The sequence below is a fragment of the Ailuropoda melanoleuca genome, chromosome 6 (genome assembly GCF_002007445.2).
Source record: "Ailuropoda melanoleuca isolate Jingjing chromosome 6, ASM200744v2, whole genome shotgun sequence".
NCBI classification, from domain to species: domain Eukaryota; kingdom Metazoa; phylum Chordata; class Mammalia; order Carnivora; family Ursidae; genus Ailuropoda; species Ailuropoda melanoleuca.
In genome coordinates, this window is record NC_048223.1 from 24974194 (window position 1) to 24994946 (window position 20753).

A 20753-nucleotide genomic window follows, 5' to 3' on the forward strand; every position below is an offset into this window, starting at 1 on the left:
ATAAATAAATAAATAAATAAATAAATAGTATTTGAAATCTTTTTTTAAACGTGGCTCTATCCTGTAGTTAAACGTAGCATGCTGCACAGTCTTAGTCACAGCAGGGTGGGTATCATCTTTACACATGATAATTTCTAAGTAATGTTTAATTTTAATTCCTTTACTGTCAGTTATGAGAGAAGAAATATATTTCCAGGTTTGTTTTTTTTTCAATTTTTTTTATTTAATTTTCAGGTTTGGTTTTGTTTTGCTACTGCGTATTTCTTAGAGTTTCTTTAAGATTTGTGGTTCTCCTCACCTAGATGGGTTATTCCAGTTTTTATTTTGCCTTAGGATGTGGTCGTTGTTGGTGCAGTGCTCTTATGTCCACTTTAAGAAAAGAGCACTTGAAATCTCAAGAAGGGTAGCCATACTGACATTTTTTAAATGTGTACTAATAAATTGTTCAAATAAACTAGTTTCATAGTGAACCTTCAGCCAAGATCCATTTGAATGATGTTAACCCTGCTATTTTGGGACCTTTGTTACGTGATTCACTGATTTATGGCACAGGAGCTCCAAATATTTCCTCTCTGGGTCTCCATGGAAAAGTATTTTTAAGAGGAATGTATTTCTCACTGATCTCATACTTCCTCAGTAAAATCACCATGTCATTTATCTCCTGATGAAAAGGTTTTTAAAAAATGGAATCTATGTGCAAAATAGAGATTATTTTTGAAATATTATTTTAAATGATCATTTTTAATGTCATTATCAGCTTTTCAGCTTGAAGGTGTTTCTTTACTTTAAAATACTTTCCTAAATTGTCTAGAATCAGTTTGGCAAAAATATTAAAATATTCCCTTCTCTATCTGCACTCATGCCCTACATGATTTCTCTCCCTTTACAAAACCACTTTTTGTCTGTATGTGGAATGTTGTCCTTATCCTAGAGCAAAGGAGTGGTACAAAGAAAATACATTTAAAACTCAGGTGATAGGGGAATTATTACGTGAACACATGCGTTTTGAAATAGCCTTGTAAAACTAGGAGACGTGAAGAGGGGAAGAGACACTAGCACTGCTTGAATTTCTGCTGAGTGCCAGGCGTGTATTAGAACTTCTTGTGTACTTCAGTCTTCACAGCCACTGTGGGAATAGCTAGTATTTTTCCCCATTTTAAGATGAGGAAACTAAATCTCAAACAGGCTAAGTTGATTCATCCAAAGTCAGAATTCCAGCTCAAGTCCATTGAGCTCCCAAAACCACATATTCTTTTTGTAATATAATTCTTGGATCTTGGAACTAGAAAGGGCCTGAGAGTAATCTAATTTAAATCTCATTTTGTCAGGAAATAGGGGCTCAGAGTAGCAAAGTGACTTTTACTACTTAGTAGCATTGTTTTAGGCTATAGTCAACGTAAAGAATTCTGTTAACTCTTTCTAAAATTATTTTTAAGGCGAGGTGATTCTGTGAAATATAGAAATAGCACAGCTACATTTTAAGTTGCCTTTTAAGATAAAGTAATAATGCAGCTGGGAAACATACATACATGTATTGTTTCCTAGTACTGCTATAACAACACAAACTTGGAGTCTTAAAACAATATGAGTTTCTTGTCTTACAGTTCTGGATGTCAGCAAACTAAAATCAAGGTGTTGGCAGGGCTGCATTCCTATTTGAGGTTTTAAGGGGAAATTCATTTCCTTACCTTTTCCAGCTTCTTGAGGCCAACTGCGTTGCTTGGATCATGGCCCCATCACTCTGGCTTCTTGCTTCCACACCTCACTCTTACTCCTTGGCATCCCCTTCCTATCTTCCTGCTTCCCTCTTACCAAGCTCTTGTGATTATATCTAGCCCACACACATAATCCCAGAGTAATCACCCCATCTCAAGAACTTAACTTAATCACACCTGCAAAGTCCCTTTTACCATGTAAGGGTAACATTATTCACAGGTTCCGGGGATTAGGATGTGGACATTTTTGGGGTAGTAGGGCATTATCTTGTCTACCACACTCATACACACTCACATGCCTCTGTTGTGTGTTTATGTATCACACATCAATGAAAACGCTTCTCATCCAGAGTCATCTAGGAATTAGATGTTCTGGATAAACAAGTTTTCTATATCACTATATCCAAACTGTTTTTTAAATTTCCTTAATATATGGAAAATGTTCAAAAATGTTCTGTCTTCCCTGCCTTTGAAAACAGTATTCTCAATATAATTTTACCTCTCCTTGAGGAATGATAGCTATCATTATAAACATCAATATTGAGCAGTGCTTCAAATACAGCAATAAATGCAAATGCAGGTGTAGGTTGTGTGATACACAGAACTCAGTGAGTATTAAGCCCTGCATGGAACTGGAATTTTATTTACGGTCATTTTTTATCATTTGTTTTTTTGTCAGAAGGGTGAAATGAAGGGTGTACTGCCATCCAGCCCCCTGAACAAGATAACATAATGGTCTTTCTATAAAATTGAGTCAGATGTGAGCAGTCTTCTGTAGAATGAGGGTGGGAGGAAGGTGATTTTTCAGCCTCTAAAAATTTCCTTCTAACATGTACAAATCCCTTGATATTTGTCAATATTCAAAACATTTTCTGTTTCTGTATCACTAATGTCTAAAAGGACTACAGACAATTCCTTATCAGTTTGCATATATTCTTCTCTTTCGTTTCCCCTGGTTTTGCTGATAGGGTCTGGAAGAGAGTGCTGGCTGTTTCAAGAGCTGTTATTAGCAAGTTTTTACCTTCATTGTGGAACACCGTTGCTGATCTGACCAGGCCACATGTTTTTTTTTAATTTTCTTTATTATTTAAATAGGCAGTACTAACAAATATGTCTTGCTTTCTCAGGTTATTCTCCCCAGTTTTCCAGTTTTCAGTCTACTATAAGTTGTGGTTTTAAAATGTTCTTTTACCTAAAGAACAATAAGATGTTACAACCCCTCAGAAAGATACTTGTCTGTTTGAGCACTAGCCTGTGATTTATTAGCAGTTGTTCAGCAAACAATGGGCTCTTTCTGTGTGCCAAGCACTGTATTAGACATCAGTTGAAGGAAAATACTTTCATGGGTAATTCACGGTTTGATGAGGAGGTCCTGTGGCAAGTGTGATAGTAGAAATAGAGGAGTGTGATAAGGGAACCCTGAAGAAAATCATAGCTTACATTACAATAGGTAAATGTGTGACACTTCTTAAAACTCTGATCATCAGGTTTTTTTCCTGTTAAAATGGTTGTATTTGTGGAAAATAAACTCAGAATGGAGTAAAGACCCAAATATGAGACCTGGAGTAAAGACCCAAATATGAGACCTGAAACCATAAAACTCCTAGAAGAGAACACAAGCAGTAATTTCACTGATATTGGCCTTAGCAACATTTTTCTAGATATGTCTCCTAAGGCAAGGGAAACAAAACCAAAAACAAACTGTTGGGACTACACCAAAATAAAAAGCTTTTGCACGGCAAAGGAAACCATCAGCAGAACAAAAAGGCAGCCCACTGAATGGAAGAAGATATTTGCTAAGATATATCCCTTAAAGGGTTAATATCCAAAATATATCAACCACTTATACAATTCAACACCAAAAAAATCAGACTATCTGATTAAAATATGGGCAGAGGACCTGAATAAACAGTTTTCCCAAAAAAGACCTACAGATGGCCAACAGACACATGGAAAGATGTTCAATTAGGCTAATGTGGAAAACTGTATGGAGGTTCCTCAAAAAATTAAAATTAGAAATACCATATGATTTAATAACCACTACTGGGTATTTACCCAAAGAAAATGAAAACACTAATTCGAAAAAACATATGCACCCCAAAAGCCCAACAATAGATGAATGAATAAAGAAGATGTGGTGCGTGTGTGTGTGTGTGTGTGTGTGTGTGTGTGTGTATATATATATATTCTTTCAATTGATATTCTATTGTGTAATTGAAAGAATATACATATTAATATATGAATATATATCTATATATAGAATTGATATTCTATTGTGTAATTGAAAGAATATACATATATATACACAATATATATAGTATATATATATGTATATATATATACAATATATATATGTATATATATATACACACACATCCTTAAAAAAGGATGAGATCTTGCCATTTGCCACAATGTGGATGGACCTAGAGGGTATTATGTTTAGTGAAATAAATCAGACAGAGAAAGACAAATACCATATGATTTCACTTTTGTGTAGAATCTAAAACAATACAAATGAATAAACAAAAAGCAGAATCAGACCTATATATACAGAGAACAAACTGATGGTTAACAGAGGGAAAGAGGTTGGGGAATAGGCAAAATGGGTGGGGAGGAGGGGGAGATACAGACTTCCACTTACAGAATGAATAAGTCACAGGAATAAAAGGTACAGCATAGGGAATATAGTCAGTGATATTGTAATAGTGTTGTGTGGTGACAGTTGTAATAGCATTGTATGGTAGCTACACTTGTGGTGAGCAGAGCATAACATATAGAGATGTTGAATGACTGTGTTGTACACCTGAAAGAAATGTAACATTGTGTGTCAACCATACACAAATTAAAAAAATATATTTTAAAGTACTATTTTTGGGAGCCTACAGCATTAAAATATAGGAACAATCGAGCTCCCTGTTTGATTCAATGTGTTTTATTTATGAACACCCGTTGGGACAAAAGTTAACAAACATCACCAAAGTAGATCCTTTAATCAGCATTGTAAAACATTAAAGAGTAAAACATTCTCTGACCAGAAAATCCACATGATTCTTTGCAAACTCATGCTTTGTTTTTCATCCATCTATATTTTACTTTTAATGAAATATCTCCACTTAAAATAGAGAGTCAACAGTAAAAAACAATCTAATTAGAAAATGGGCAAAAGACATGAACATCCTCTCTTAAGAAAGAGGGTATCCAGATAGCAAATGAGCACATGAAAAAGCGTTCAACATCATTAGCAATTAGGAAAATACAAATTAAAACCACAATGTGTTGCCAACCGCTACACCCAACCAGAATGGCTAAAATAAAGCACAGTACACTAAATGCTGGCAAGGATGCAGAGAAATTGGATCACTCTGCTGGTGGGAATGTAAAATACTTCAAGTGCTCTAGAAGAAATTATGGCAGTTTCTTATAAAACTAAATATGAGCTTATCATACAACCAACAATTGCATTTTTGGGTATTTATCTCAGAGAAATGAAAACTTATGTTCTCACAAACACACACACATGTTCATGGCAGCTTTATTTGTGATAGCTAAAAACTAGAAACAATCCATTTGTCCTTCAAGTTAGTAAATGGTTCAACAAACTGGTACATCCGTACCACAGAATACTACTCAGCAATAAGAAGGAACAGACTTTTGATAATGCAACAACTTAGATGGATCTCAAGGGAAATGTGCAAATAAAAAGAGCCAATTTCAAAAATTACATTCTATATGATTCCATTTATATAACATACTTGAAATGACAAAATCATAGAGATGAGGTGCACAGTAGTAGTGGTTGTCAAGAATCAAGGAAGGAAAGTGGGAAGGTGACTGCACCAGTTAAATGGTAACACAAAGGATGTTTGTGAAGGAACTGTTCTGTATCTTGGCTGTGATTGTGGTCACACAGCTCTACATCTGATAAAATTGCACAGAAACACGAGTACATGAGTGCATATAAAACTGGTGATAAGTGGAAAAGGTCAGCAGACTGTATCAGTGTGAGTTTCCTGTTATATTACAGTTCTGCAGGATGTTACCATTGGGGGGAAGTGAATGAGGAACATATATGATTCATCGGTATTATTCTTACAACATAGTATGAATCTACCTATAATCATCTCCAAATTACAGTTAAAAAAAAAAAAACACAGAGGCATTGAGGCTAAGTAAGGGAACATGAGGTTTTGGGTCAGCAACACTGTATTCAAATTCTGGCTCCTCCAACTTACCAACTGTGCAACCACATGCCAGTTCTTTAGCCCCTCTGTGCCTTCATTTATTTTTTTCCTGCCATTTTATTGAGATATAATTGGCATAGAACATTGTATTTATTTTAGGTGCACAACAAAATGATTTCACATATGTATGTATTGCAAAATGATTACCACAATAAATTTAGTTAACATCCATCACCTCACAGAGTTACAGTTTCTTTATTTTAAAAGCAGGTACAATAATACTACTTACCTCTTTGAGTTATTTTGAGGATTAACTGGCTCCAAGTACCCAGTCAGTATCTGATAGATTTTTAAAACATTGTATATAAAAGCCACTCATCATTTACATTGGATCATAAAAATATTTTGTCTTTTCATCTAGCACTTAAAGGAATAGACACTCTGACTTCTCTGCAGAAGAGTAATATTAAAATACTCTATTACTAGGTATTCTTTATTTCATTAAATTCTGCTCATGTATTTTTTTCTACTTTAATGGGATTAACTCTTGTTATTCTTTTTCCTTCCTTAAACACCCTTTCAATGTCTTTCCTCCTAATTTATGTATTTGAAACTGTAGATTTCTTTTTTTTTTTTTAAGATTTTATTTATTTATTTGACAGAGAGAGACAGCCAGCGAAGAGAGGAAACACAAGCAGGGGGAGGGAGAGGAAGAAGCAGGCTCCCAGCAGAGGAGCCTGATGTGGGGCTCGATCCCAGAACACCAGGATCACGCCCTGAGCGGAAGGCAGACGCTTAATGACTGAGCCACCCAGGCGCCCCTATAGACTTCTTTTTGACAACTGTTTTAGCCAAGTTGCAAAGTTTGGTATTGGCAATCCAACATTTCATTGTCATTCAGTTATAAATGTAGCTGATTTTTTCCTTTGATTCAAGAATTATTTGAAAAATGTGTTTTTCAGTTTCCCAAACATTTGATTGAGAATCTTTGTGGTCTTAATAATTCTTTGAAATATGTTAAGCTTCTTCTGTGACATAACATATGATCATTTTTTTCTTAACTTTTCTTATGTGCTTGGAAAAGAATATATATTCCTTGTGGGTGCGGAATTTCATCTTCATTCAGTCCCTTGATTTTGTTAATTTGGTTGTTCCTATTTTCAGTATCCTTACTACATTTTGGTCTGCATGACTTCAGTTACTGCAGCAAAATGTCCCTCTGATTGTAGATGTGTCATTTTCTCCTTATAATTCTGCTAAGTTTCACTTCTTATATTTTTGGCTATCTAGTTAGGTACCACAGATTCAGAATTGTTATATTTTTCTGATGAATTGTTCATTTTATATAATGCAGCGATCGTCTTTATTCATTTTGCCTTAAACATATATTTGCTCTGATAGTAACATAGCCATTTAAGCTCTTTTTCAGTTGGTGTTTGCATAGTATATATGCCCAAGATTTAGAATTCAGGGGAAACATTTTTGGCTTTCTCTAGCAAGTGTCTGTGCTATCTCTCCTAGAAGGCATTATCTTTTCAAGTCCATCCATTTACTAAAAGACTAGCTCCTCAAGTGTCCTAATCTATGTATGGGCTCTCAATTCCAACCTCTTGCCCCATGTAGACCCAAGGTTTCACCTTTCTCCATGAGGTCATCAAAACCCAAGCCTCCATTTTATCAAGACTGGCTACTCTCCCTCACCCCCTTCCTCTTCCCAGGTCCCACCCTTGGCAGCTGCACTGTCAGCTCATGTGCTTACTGTAATTTTTGCTTTTCAATTCTGGCCTCTGGGGATTCTCTGTGCAAATTCAGCTATGCATTTTTTTTAAATGTTAGTTATATTTTCTTCAACATTGCTAGGTGTTCGGAATGTGTTTGTGTAGAAGGAATGTTAAATTTTATCTATAAGGTCTGGCATGTTGCTGAAAGGGCAGTTCTTTTTTTTTTTTTTTTAAGACTTTATTTGAGAGAGAGAGAGAGACACAGAATGAGCAGAGGGAGAAGCAAATTCCTTGCTGAGCAGGGAGCCAGATGTGGGGTTCGATCCCAGGACCCTGAGATCATGACCTGATTTGAAGACAGACACTTAACAGACTGAGCCACCCAGGCACCCCTGAAGGGCAGTTCTTATTAGGAGTATTAATCTACCCTGAAAATGGTACTGTATTGTTCAGTAATTGTAGAAGACAAGATCTATCTGTCCTTTCTGAGTCTTGATTTTACATGTTAAGTAAATCTGATGTTTGAGTGGATGCTGGATGCCCTGGTGAGGTGGCAACAAAGATCTGCCATGTTATTTTTTGGTTCATAGCCATTTTGAACTTAGGGCTCCAGAAGACTGGTCTTTAAAACACCAAGATTTTTTTATATTTCAACTTAAATTTTGAGAACACTTATAAACATATTAATAAATAGAATTAAGATCTTATTATTGTTTACATAAGACTTTTATAAAACAGTTTTACCAGAGTTATAAACTGACTTAGACTTAACTTTTGAATTGAAGTTCTTTTTTTTTTTTTTTTAAGATTTTATTTATTTATTTAACAGAGGTAGAGACAGCCAGCGAGAGAGGGAACACAAGCAGGGCGAGTGGGAGAGGAAGAAGCAGGCTCCCAGTGGAGGAGCCTGATGTGGGGCTCGATCCCAGAATGCTGGGATCACGCCCTGAGCCAAAGCAGACGCTTAATGACTGAGCCAACCAGGGGCCCCACGAATTGAAGTTCTTTAAAACTTTCATAAGCATGTTTCAAAAGTATACCTAAACAAAGTGCTGGTGATCTAGCTATCACAGGGCAGAGGTAGGCTATGCTAATATTATATTCAAGATACACAATTTAAGGAGGAAAAGGTTCATAAATTGCAACTAATATAGTTTTTTAATAAACTGTATTATTTACATACATGCCTAATTCATGTTTTTAAACCATGATGAATGATATTTTTGTTCTTTTTAGAGTATTCCCATGCTGTTTTGAACTTTAAAATATACAAAATCCTTAAAACAACTGGACTCCAACAAGTTTCCTTTGAAATTTTCATTTTTGAAATTTTTTCTTTGAAATGTTTTTAGAAGTCACAGTTAACTTTTCTCTTACAAACATTTCTACGATTGCACTAAGGGCATGTTCAGTCCCCAGAACATTAGTTAAGTGATAGGACTCTTCATCAAAAGCAAAAGGACTTGATCTTACTATTGGGGTTTAGTTCTCTGTGTCCAGGATAACAAATTCTAAAATAATGATTTTGTTTATTGATTCTTCTATGTGCCTAAGGAAAATTTAAGTATGTGGTTCAACCAGCGACCCTTGGATTATTTTGTCTAATAAAAGGTATGTCCGTTTATAACAACTTTACATTTTCTCCTAGGTTACCTTCCGAACAAGAATCTATCACTGTAATATTAACAGCCAGGGCGTCATCTGTCTGGACATCCTAAAGGACAACTGGAGTCCAGCCCTAACCATTTCTAAAGTTCTACTCTCCATCTGCTCACTTCTTACAGATTGCAATCCTGGTAAGAGACTTTAAGTCCAATACTGAATTCAAGTCTATTCAAGGCTTAAATGTCAGACCTTAGTGAATTGTTTACTACCACCACCACTACTACTGCTACTGTAACTACTATTATTATTATTGATTTTAAATTTCCATAGTATGTAACTGCTTTCTTTTTAAATTGGGTCCTCTCATTAGTCTTTTTAAGACCTATTATTTGCCACGAAGGAAAAGGCATAGTGTGATAAAAATTAATGAAAAATCATTTTGGATTGGGAAGTGCATTTAAAGAATGCATTACATTCTGCTGCCAAATAATAATAAAAATTCAAATTGAATGGCTTAATCTTTAATTAGATGCCTACCAGAAGATGTTAATTTGAGAAATGTGGGCTATTAAAATCTGATAACAACCAAGCAGCACCATGCAGACGTGACCTTGTTGGCATTTTAATAACCATGCGTCCTTTCAAGCTAATAGAACAAAAAAGCTGAATGGTCCTCAACTAGGAAATACAACTTCCCAGGAAAACTAAAGAGGGTTTATGGCCAAGCCTTTGTGGCTTGCTGGTGTGCTTAATGGTAAAAGTTCTTACTTTCTGTGTTGTCCTAGATGTGTGATTATGTGTCTTTGACCAGCTTCTTTTAACCAGAAGACAAACCAGCTGCCAGTTTCTTACATATATGGGTTTATTTTGGAAACTACAAAAGTCCAGAGGTAGCTACAGAGTTTTCATTGGTGTTTCCAATGAGAAATTCTTCTTTGAGTATTTAATTAGTAGTATTAATATTTCCTGTGGTTCTATCTTCCACGTTCTGGAATAAACTCTATTCACTAGATGAGTGAAGTTTTAGACAAGAGAGAAATGACAAAGGGGAATCAGGGTCTCAGGCTCCTGGTTGGTTTATAAAACATGAATTATAATTATAAATTATCTGTTCGAATTTTGTATGTTTGTTATTTTTCAATAGTAGAAACTTTTTAAAATAAGGATATATATAAAAATACTTCAACCAAAAGGAAAATAAAATGTAATTGTGCAAGATTATAAAATGGTTTTTAAATTATTTCATACTTTTGCCCCAGATAGTGAAGTTCAGTAATGCTGCACTAATTTAAAACTGAATGACAAATACTGTGTTCTATCTCCTTATTCCTATTTCAGTCCCATTTGTCTGTATGACTGTGCATAACTTCATTTAGAGGTAATGTCATCAAAAGACATTTTTTGTGTGATATGAGGCCTAAACCACGTGGTCTTCCTGGAAATGGTAGAGCATGGAACTGCATCTGCCTCCCCGCTCCCAAAAGAATACTTCTAGGGTTTGCTGAAATTTAGAGGGGAGTGGTATTTTAAGAGAAAAATTTATTTTGAGAAGTAAGTCACTTATTCAAGAAACTTTTGACATGAGGTCATCATGCTGTACACCTTAAACTTAGCAGTGTTTTATGTCAAATATATCTCAATAAAACTAGGGGGAGAAAAGAAAAAGACTTTCGAGACCGTACTATTTATGAGGCACTTCTGAGCACTAGATGAATTTCCTCACTTCTTACACATGGAATAAGGTGTAACTTCACACTTAGAGAAAAAGCTCCATGCTGAGAGGCATTCCTTATCCCAGTGGTAGCCAGGCCTGCTGGTCTCCCAGTCAGCCGAAATGGGCCTGTCTTTCTGAATCAGTTCATATAGGGGAAACTGTTTTCTGTACAATCCCCGCTTACTACCTGCATCCCAACAAAGCCTTCTCTCAGCAATCAAAAAGATTTCTATTCAGTAAATTAGAGTTTTTTTCTTTTGCTGTGTCTCAGAAAATTACAAATACGTTCTGCAAAACAATAAAAATAAAATCACCCATGACTAAAGCAAAATTGCATAATTTAAATAGATTTTGAAAATAATGTTATTGATAGTAAGAATAAGCCTAAAGGATAAAGAAAAAGTAAAGAATAAGCCTAAAGATAAAACCTTAAGTTTTACCAATTAGTTATAGCCCATCTGATAAAAGAATACAATGTTGTTTGTACAATACATGCCAACAGACTAAATGTTTATTCTTTAACACGTATAAAAACCTTTCCTAATTGGCACATCGTCTCTATGTGTGTTCACACATTCAGAGTCTTGAAAAGAGTTGTTTATCTTAAATCAAAATATCTGTTCTTTTGTTTAATGGATTTACTTCACTCTCTTTTCTGGGTCACTTCTGATCTGCAGATTTTTCCCCCTAGATTTAAGTTAAACTTCAATCTAACCTCTCTTCAAATTATCACACATATAAGTTGGATAGAATACAAATAAGTAAAATTTTCCTGTACTGAATCTGTAGAGCTATTTTAACACCAGAACGCTATCAGTTCCAAGGTAGGCTTTGCATAAGGTTATAAATTTAACCAATTTTAAAAGTGTTTTCTCACTCTTCTCCCTACATAAACTGATTTTTTAAATCAATTTTCATACTTTTCTCATAATTTACATTTGTCTCTTTTAAGCATTTTTGGTCTATTCATAAATGTTAAATGTTTGAGGGTGGGGCTGCACATCCTTACTGCATGGTGCCTATAGTCAGCAGTTACAGATTTTAATACCAGCTCCACTGTTAATTAGTTGTGTGACTTGTACTGGTGACTTAACTTTCCTCAGACTCAGTTTCTGATACAAAACAGGTAACCATCAGCCCTACCTCAATCACAGCATTCCTATGAGGTACAAGAGCAAGTGCTTTATAAACAGTCGTGGACTGTTGTTGATGTCATTTCCCAGAGTTTTTAGGACTCCAAATAGCCATACATTCAATGGCTAAATCCCTACTTAGTTGAATTTAATTGAGAGAAGAGAGTATTGAATAATATCTAAACACCACCACTTCAGCACTGACACTCTTGGATTTAAACTCTGGAAAACCTAACCTTGAATTAGTAGTCCCTATTGCATTAATTCCTAGGATTAATTCTCGGGTGGCAAAATGTCCAACAGTTACCAGCCAGTGGACGGGTGTACCAGTGATAATCGTTCTGTTCCCAGTGCAGCGGTCTAGGTAGGTCTAGCTGCTGGCCTTTATAGGACTGTTCACACTTCCCAGTGATGTGTATTGAGTCTGCCAGAGCACTCTTATTTGTCAGACATCACCTGGCTGCCAGAGTTTGGCTGTGTCACACTGCTGAGGAACAGAGTGGCAGCTGAAAGGAATAGAGGATGATAAGCTCAAAAGGCCAGGACCAACCTTCCAGGCTCTCAGAATTTAGGCCTCCTTGGTGAATGTGATTTAATCCATGAACTGCTGAAGTTTAAAGTATTAATCAGATTTCCATTTTTCATGGAATATTCTTATTTGTCAATACTCTCTTCTCAAGCTTATTCAAAATTTAAGCCCTGTTCTATTTGATTTTATCTTTTGAAGTTTGTTTTTGCTCTTTTGTGGTTTTTTTTAAACTCTTAGATATTTATCACATTCTTTATATGAAGTCTCTTTATTATTTAAAATATGTTTGTCTTATGGTCTTTAGACCTAAAAATAATGGGTATTTTGCCTCGTACAAAATGAACTATCCTGAGAACACTGACAGTTATTAAATAAAACAACCAGGTCAACAGTTTCCCTATATCAGATGCTTTATTTATAGAGTTTTTTCAGAAATACTTCTAATCTTTTTTTCTCTTCTTTTTTCTGAAAAGTTTATAAATCTGGATGACATCTGACATTATTTTATTTATCTCAGTTCTACTTTTCTACTCTGCTGCTGTTGCTATCTAAAGTGTTAGAATCTTGCTTTATTCTGAATGTAATTCTGATACTGTATCATTAAGAAATTATCCCCCAAATGTATGGCTTTTATGAGATCATTAGAAATTTGAAAACTGAGCATTTGATACTAAGGAATTATTGCCAGAAATTTTTAGGCATAATAAAACAGAAATTTGATTATGAATTTTTTACATGCCCTTACCTTTTAGAAAAATGGAACTATTTGCAAATAGAGTTCTTTGATATCTAGAGTTCGCTTCAAAATAATCCAGAAGGATCAGAAGTAGATAAGGATGTGGAAGATATGAGATTGACCATTTTAAGTGTTGAATGATGAGGGATGGCTACATTGGGGGGGGTTCATTATACTAGTCTACCTTTGAATTTTGTTTGAAATTTTCCATAATAAGGATTTCTTTTTACTGCCAAAGATGAGCAGAAGTATAATCTAAAAGGTGTGCGATTTGGCTCTTCTGTTCTGTGAGGGGATCATTTGGGCTCTGACCCTCTCCCTGTGTATTTCATTCCCGTGTCATCTGCCTTCAAACTAAAAGCTGCCTTGTGGTTCAACCTGGGCCATCAGGGTCCTGCATTCATGCAACCATGGAGTCTTTGTTGGCACTCTTCAAACAGGCAGAACTGTACAGACCAGGTCAAACGAAAATGCTCTGAGCATACCCACAAACAACAACACTCAAGATGGATGAGCTCTTCCCCCTACCCCAGCACTTTCCAAATAAAAATCAAGTATTGATTACTCCCAGTCATAGATTTATGCATATCTTTATTAGAACAACAAATAGGACTAAGAATGGCAGCTAATGAACCCTCAGCCTTACACAATGATTAAGCCGAGGGTGAGCACAGCTGCAGCTTCGTTGGTAAGAGCTTTATTCTTCTCAAGTGGACTGAGCAAATGGAAAGAGGAGTTTGTTCCCAATGGCTCTTTTATAGTGTTCTGGAAAAGGTCGGAGAATGGCCTCTTCCTCATTCTCCAACGTCCCAGCCCTTTGTTTCAGATCACTTATGGCCTGTTTTTTAAACAACTGATACAATCCTTATCCATAAATTGTCTCAGATACCTAACTTTGGTTGTTATTAATTGCTTGTCTTTGACCTGATTATGATTGTATAATAAATTATGTTACTAAACATGAAAATTTTATAATTGATAGTTACTGCTAGGGGATGGGGACCATAAAGTAGAATTATTTCAACACAGGCATATTTGTGTAGATTATTTACCCTAAGCTTGTGAGCTGTTAGACTGATGAAAGGTACATAAATGGACTTTTTTTTTTTAAAGATTTTATTTATTTATTCAACAGAGATAGAGACAGCCAGCGAGAGAGGGAACACAAGCAGGGGGAGTGGGAGAGGAAGAAGCAGGCTCATAGCGGAGGAGCCTGACGTGGGGCTCAATCCCACAACGCCGGGATCACGCCCTGAGCCAAAAGCAGACGCTTAACCGCTGTGCCACCCAGGCGCCCCATAAATGGACTTTTAAGAGGATTCTACTGCCTACTATAGGAACGTGAACCTGCTTCTACACATCCCACTCTACTACACTTGAGAACTGGCAAAGAACAATTTCTTTAACTGAAATTCAGATAAAGCTGTAAAAACAATAAGCCTACCTGTTTTCAAAGCTGGCTATCTTAACGGGAATGCAAAAAAATTTTTTTTCCAAAAAAGACATTAAATATGGGTGCGTAGACATAAGGTTTCTCCTAATGCCTATGACTTTTTTTAAAAGTGAGAAAATTATGAAATAGAAATATATTGGAACAACATAAAGCTAACTTCAAGCTGTTCTCTTTGTGAAGAATTGGCTCTCTTCTGTAAAATGTCACATTGATAAATTCCAGAAGTCATTCTAATCAGTACTTCCAAATATGGATGTTGATGGGCTATAATTCATAGTCTTTTAACTTCTCTGACACCTTATGTAAAAGAAGGCTATATTTATATGAAGGTAGTCAATCTACCTGGTATTTTAAAAAACAGGAGAGTAAGTAAAGTCCAAAAAAAAATGTGTAAAAGACTTTGGGTTCTAACTCAGTATTATCCTGAATTCTGGCACACTGCCCGCTCCTGAACCACAGGTTCCAATAGGCTCATTCAGATCTATTTGGAATATGCCATCCATGGTGTGGAGGCCCTAGAAGAACAGAGGATTCATTGAAAGGATGAATAAAATCAGGGAATACACACCATTAAAGAGAAGAACATTTCTGTTTTGTGAATTAAAGAAGTTTCACAGAAGTGGTTCTGTACCATCATACATTTGGTTTAAAAAAAACAACAACAAAGTATCAGAGCACGTGGGTGGCTCAGTTTTTGAGCATCTGACTCTTGATTTCAGCTGGGATCATGATCCTCAGGGTCATGGGATCAAGCCCACATTGGGCTTCATGCTCAGTGCAGAGTATGCTTGTCCCTCTCCCTCCCTCTCTGCCCCTCTCCCTGTTTGCTAATGGGTCTCCCACTCTCCATTTAAAATAAATAAATAAATAAAATCTTTAAAAAAAAAAAGTATGATTCTGGTTACCTATATATTTATAAATGTGTTTCCCTACCTTGTCATTCTGTAGAAAGGAACTCTAGTTGTCTTACAAGGGATACTAGTATATAATAATATAAACTAGAAGATCCAATTTTATGGCACTTTATCAAAGTATCATGATATTCTAGAAAACACAGAATGAGAAAAGAAAGCTAAAATTATCTGACCATGAGTTTAGGTTTTGGATTGCCAGGTAGTGAAACAAGTAAAAAGAAGTTGAGTCATAGTTGCCAGGAAGGGATTGGTACCTTCAGTGTGTAGGGGAGAGATGACTCCATGACAGAGCAGGTGTCCTAATCAACCCTTGGTATTTCTGCTTTGTGTAGGCAAGTCTTTATTTAGCATAACAATCAGTTTGATATCTGTCTTGAACATCCAAGTTGTCTAGGTTAAAAAGAATTTTAGCTGTTAATTATTTTTTTGATATATCATTGTCCAAAAATGCTGACCACAAAAACTTTGTTACTTTCTTAGTTAAATGTATCTCCTTGGTAGCTTCTTTTAAAGATGGTAAAAAGTATACTTTATTGGCTATTATATGGGTTGCATTCAAAATGTTTCTGTTAGGGGCACCTGGGTGGCTCAGTCGTTTAAGCACCTGCCTTCGGCTCAGGTCATGATCCTGGGGTCCTGGGATCGAGCCCCACATAGGGCTCCCTGCCAGCAAGGAGCCTGCTTCTCCCTCTGCTTCTGCTGCTCCCCCTGCTTGTGTGTTCTCTCTCTCTCTCTCTCTCTCTCTCTCTCTCTCTTTCTCTCTCTCTCTCTCTCATGCTTTCTCTCTCAAATAAATAAAATCTTAAAAGGGAGGGGGAGTGCATTGGAGAAATTGCTCCCTTTTGGTAAAGAAGAAAATACAACCTTGTATTTATCACGCTTGTGTTTATTTTTCTCACGTGTTTCCTTACCTCTGACCCAGAAAACAGCTCTGAACCAGGTAATAGCTATGCTACTAGCATTCTTAAAGCAGGAAAGTGAATCCCTAGGGTGTCGATCTATAATATCTGTTCTGGGTTTGTTTTGTTTTGTTTTGCTTTTTATCACTGTTGAGTTTTCCTCTCATCCTTTGTAGGATTCTAACTGGTGTGTCCTATAACAGCACTAAAATCTCACCAATTTGGTATAATTAGGACGTCAACCAGATTAGTAATTTTTTAATGAATTGTAGGAAATTTTAAGTAAGTGAAGACCTAATATGTTTAAGCACATGTAGGAAATACTAGTAAAATGTTTACACTAGATGGCTGTAGACTCTGCTTTACCAAGGACAGGGAGGAGGTGGGCTTTTCACATTCATAAAGTAGAGAAAATGGTTATAATGAACCCTAATGTATTCCTCAGTCAGCTTCAAAACTTACCTTTATTTAAGGTTTGGGTATTTTTATAGGTTATCAAGGACTTTTTTCAGGCAGGCTAAATATTCTTAGATAATATTGCTTCATACTATTAACTTTCATGGCAACCCTTTTTAAAAGAAATAATAACAGTAAACTTCAGAATAGGTCGCCGCATTAGAATATTAATTATTTTTTGTTAATATTATTATTTGTTACTGAAGTGTGCAGAATGTGTTGCTGTGGGAAGTAGGCTACTGGTAGTCCTAGTCTTCTTTTTAAGGAGAAATGAAGATAAATTATTTAAATAATATACATTTGAAATCATAACAATGCACTATAGTGTTTGAATATGGAAATTTGAGAGTTCTGAAACAACATAATAAAAATCCTCTAATTGTCCAGGGATTTACTTGTGTGGACAAAACATCTGGATGATTGAATAACATGTTGCTTTTTTAATTTGGATATTTGAGATCATATTGTGTCTTGGGAGAAATATTATAGTTATGGAAATATGAAGAATTAATGTAACCCTACCAATGTCTGAGTCTGAGACCCTTAATTACTAAGCAGTTATCTGTATTTTTCCTTACTTTCTAAATGCCTTCCATTCAATATCTGGCCTGGCAGCGTGCTTCCAGTAATAACTCTCACAATAATTCTTATTTTAAAAAGAAGATGCTTCTGAAATGTCAGACTAATTATTCCTACACAACAATTTCTTTTTTCCTAGTCCTTATATTTGTCCTATAAGAGATCCTGGAGCTTGATGCTTCTTATAGGTGTTGAATTTTTGGTCTATGTTGTATTGGTGAGGAATTTGCATATTAAGCAGCATAGGAGTTCCTTTAAAGGACAGGCATATTTCTTTCCACTACAGATAGTGTTCCTGGAAAAAAAATCATAAGTCAAAATGTTTTAGATATATTTGAAGAACTTCCACTTAAGTATTCTATGGAGAAATTTATTGCCAAATAAAGCACTTATGAGCTCGAATATTGAATGCCCCAATTTATCTTTTCTTGAAAATATAAGGATATTTTCCCCCTAATTCAGCACTGCCTTCCCTCTGAGAGCATTTCCCCCAAATAAGTCATATTTCTTGTGATACTCAAGTGTCGAGAGCAGTCTACAAAAACCTATATAACTGAATGCCTGTAGGCAGGTATAGGTAGTACCTTATGGGGCAACTGCTCACATCAGTGAGGTGCACAACCTTTTATTCAGAGCATCGTGGCCACACGTGGACTCCAGTCACTGACTTTCTGTCTAGACTAGCTCCCGTGTTGGAAACATGTTCATATACAGTCTAATTCAAATACATAAGGGAAGTTAGGACAAACGGAGACCTAGAGGAGATGCCTTTATGATTTATCTAGCTTTGAGTTACCGGCGTTAGAATTTTATAAGAAAAGCTCTAGAAAAGATCACTTGGCTACAGTACATGAATAATAAATAATCCTGCTACGCTGGGGGGGAAAGGCACATAACAGTGCCCGCCCCACCCCGGTCCTCTCTAGGAGGATTCATCTACCTGAGGAATGTATATATTTTTATCTAGGCAAGGGTCTGATGGTGCTGGTGTATTTTATAGTTATCCTTACTCAGAATGGTTCCATTCCTGCAGAAAATGCATCCTTACAGTGGATTCATATTCAGAGTATTGTGGTTAGCTTCAAGTTGGGATTCACCACATCTGAGTTCAAAAAAGTCTGTGTCCAGTTTGGTGAAAGCTTATAAGTGACAGGTTACTGTTTGGGGGAGGTTTTCATTTGCTTGTTTAATTCTCTGGAAAGGTGATTTAAAGTTGCAGTTATCATACTAGACAAGCCATTGATTTATATATGGGAGTTGCATTTGGGGAACTCTGGCTATGTTGCATATTCATCGTTTTCATGGTGGAGCAAGGATATCTTAAAAGTGAAAAAAGGGTCTAGATGTACTCCTTGATAATGTCTCAGTATTGGGTTTTCTTTTTTTCAAAATGGAAATATCTTCAGTTTTTCCTCATAAAAATAACACATGCTTATTAAATTTCTCTTAAGTCAACTATCTTTAAAGATTAAGTATTTAATTTTCATTTGAGGTTCTTTGCAAACTCAAATGTGATGGGACTCAGCAGAGTGTATTTGTCAGTTAAGTTTGTCTCATTATAATCGTGGTGTAAATTTAGACACACTGACCTCAGTGTTTAGCTCTGGCTTTGACCTGCTTCTCCTTAGCATTTCCCTATGCATATTTATTGCCCCTTAATTAATATAAATCTAGATATGGGGATTAGCCGTTGCTACAAGTTTTCTGTTAAAAAGTCTATTGCTGTCCCTGCAAAAATAACCTCTAATTTATTGGTTTGGAAGTCAATCTCATTATAAAGCTGCTGTATATATTATTTTTTGATGAAAATTCTCTTCAATTTACTTTTTTAGAAAATGTCATTTTGGGGTTTTCCTTTTTAGAAATCACCAATGAACTCTTTGTTTTGAGAAACACTAATAAGGAAATGGATGGACTAGATCAGTGCTTATCAATTTCTACATTCTCCCAAAACTGCTCTCTTCATCCATTAAAATCAATTAATGAGTGTCTTTCTTAGTTTAAAATATAGCAGATTATATTAGAGGTTTTTTTTCTCCCGTGAAGTATCTTCAAGTCTTTGGCATCTGATGCCATTGAGGGGACTGGGTAAAGCTGTTAGGAAGCTACGTGTTTCTTCTGTTGTTGTCACTGACAGGCTCTGAAAGCACAAATAAGAAATTGAAAAATGAACCAGACCCTCAATATAAACAGGCACCATTCTTTCCTCATATGAGAATGTGTATTTCACATAGAACTGTTTTCCCAAGGAGTGATTGAAAGACTCTCTTTCCCTTACTTGTGGAATTTCTGAAGAGTCAAAAACATTTAGTCTAGATTTTAATTAATTTTTTCTTTATTATTTCTTAAATGAAGATGATTAAAGGATAAAGATTACAGTTGAAAAAGGACTAAAAGATTACTTTTTCTCATTCTCGAATAAGAAGAGGGTTTTTTTTTTTAATGATAGGGATAGAATTATGCAAAAATTGTGTATTTTAGGTTGAAGGTCTTTCCTATTCCCCTAAAAAACCTCTCCTGGTGGGTTTTTTTTTTTTTCCTTTCATTTTTATACAGCTGAGGATCAGTAGTAAGTTTGTTACTCTTTCCTTCTATAGTCACTTTTTTTTTTTTTTTTTAACCATAGCACTCACTATTTGGGCTTATTTACAGCTTCTGTCAGGAGAGATAACTGTCAGGCTTCACTGAGAGTTTAGTTCCAACAAGAAGACTTATTTTTCCTGTGTCTGTTGTCCAACTGCTCTATAGTCTCTTGCTCTCCACACAAACAAAAAGGTTTCAGGTGTTATTCCTAGGTAGGCATTTGCCACCGGTGTCTTTTCTATCACTTAAAATATGTAGAAGTGATGAGATTATTAAGTAGCTGAGTATGGTTCATGTAATTCTCTTAGATCCTCACTGTATTCCACTTTTGAAACTCTAAATGCTATTTCTTTGTTGGTTAATTTATTTTGCAATTTAGACTTCTGTCCTCATTTAGTCCATATCTATAATGTGGTGGTTTGTTAATACAATAGGTTTGTTACTGATAAATTGAACTATTCTAATAATATTTATTATCAGTAACACCTGTACCTGGTTTATAAATGACATAGCATGGATTTTACTTTATGTAAAT

At 35.6% G+C, this 20753-nt stretch overlaps 1 protein-coding gene across 2 annotated transcripts in view; it reads left to right on the forward strand.

Annotated features, from left to right (window-relative positions):
* The window catches only part of UBE2E2 (ubiquitin conjugating enzyme E2 E2), a 377176-nt gene that overhangs the window by 321474 nt on the left and 34949 nt on the right, over nt 1–20753 (forward strand). For both annotated transcript variants that reach the window (XM_034662067.1, XM_011229536.2), the window contains one exon: nt 9266–9413. In XM_034662067.1, coding sequence (XP_034517958.1) covers nt 9266–9413 — 148 coding nt within the window. The remainder of the gene's footprint in view (nt 1–9265; nt 9414–20753) is intronic.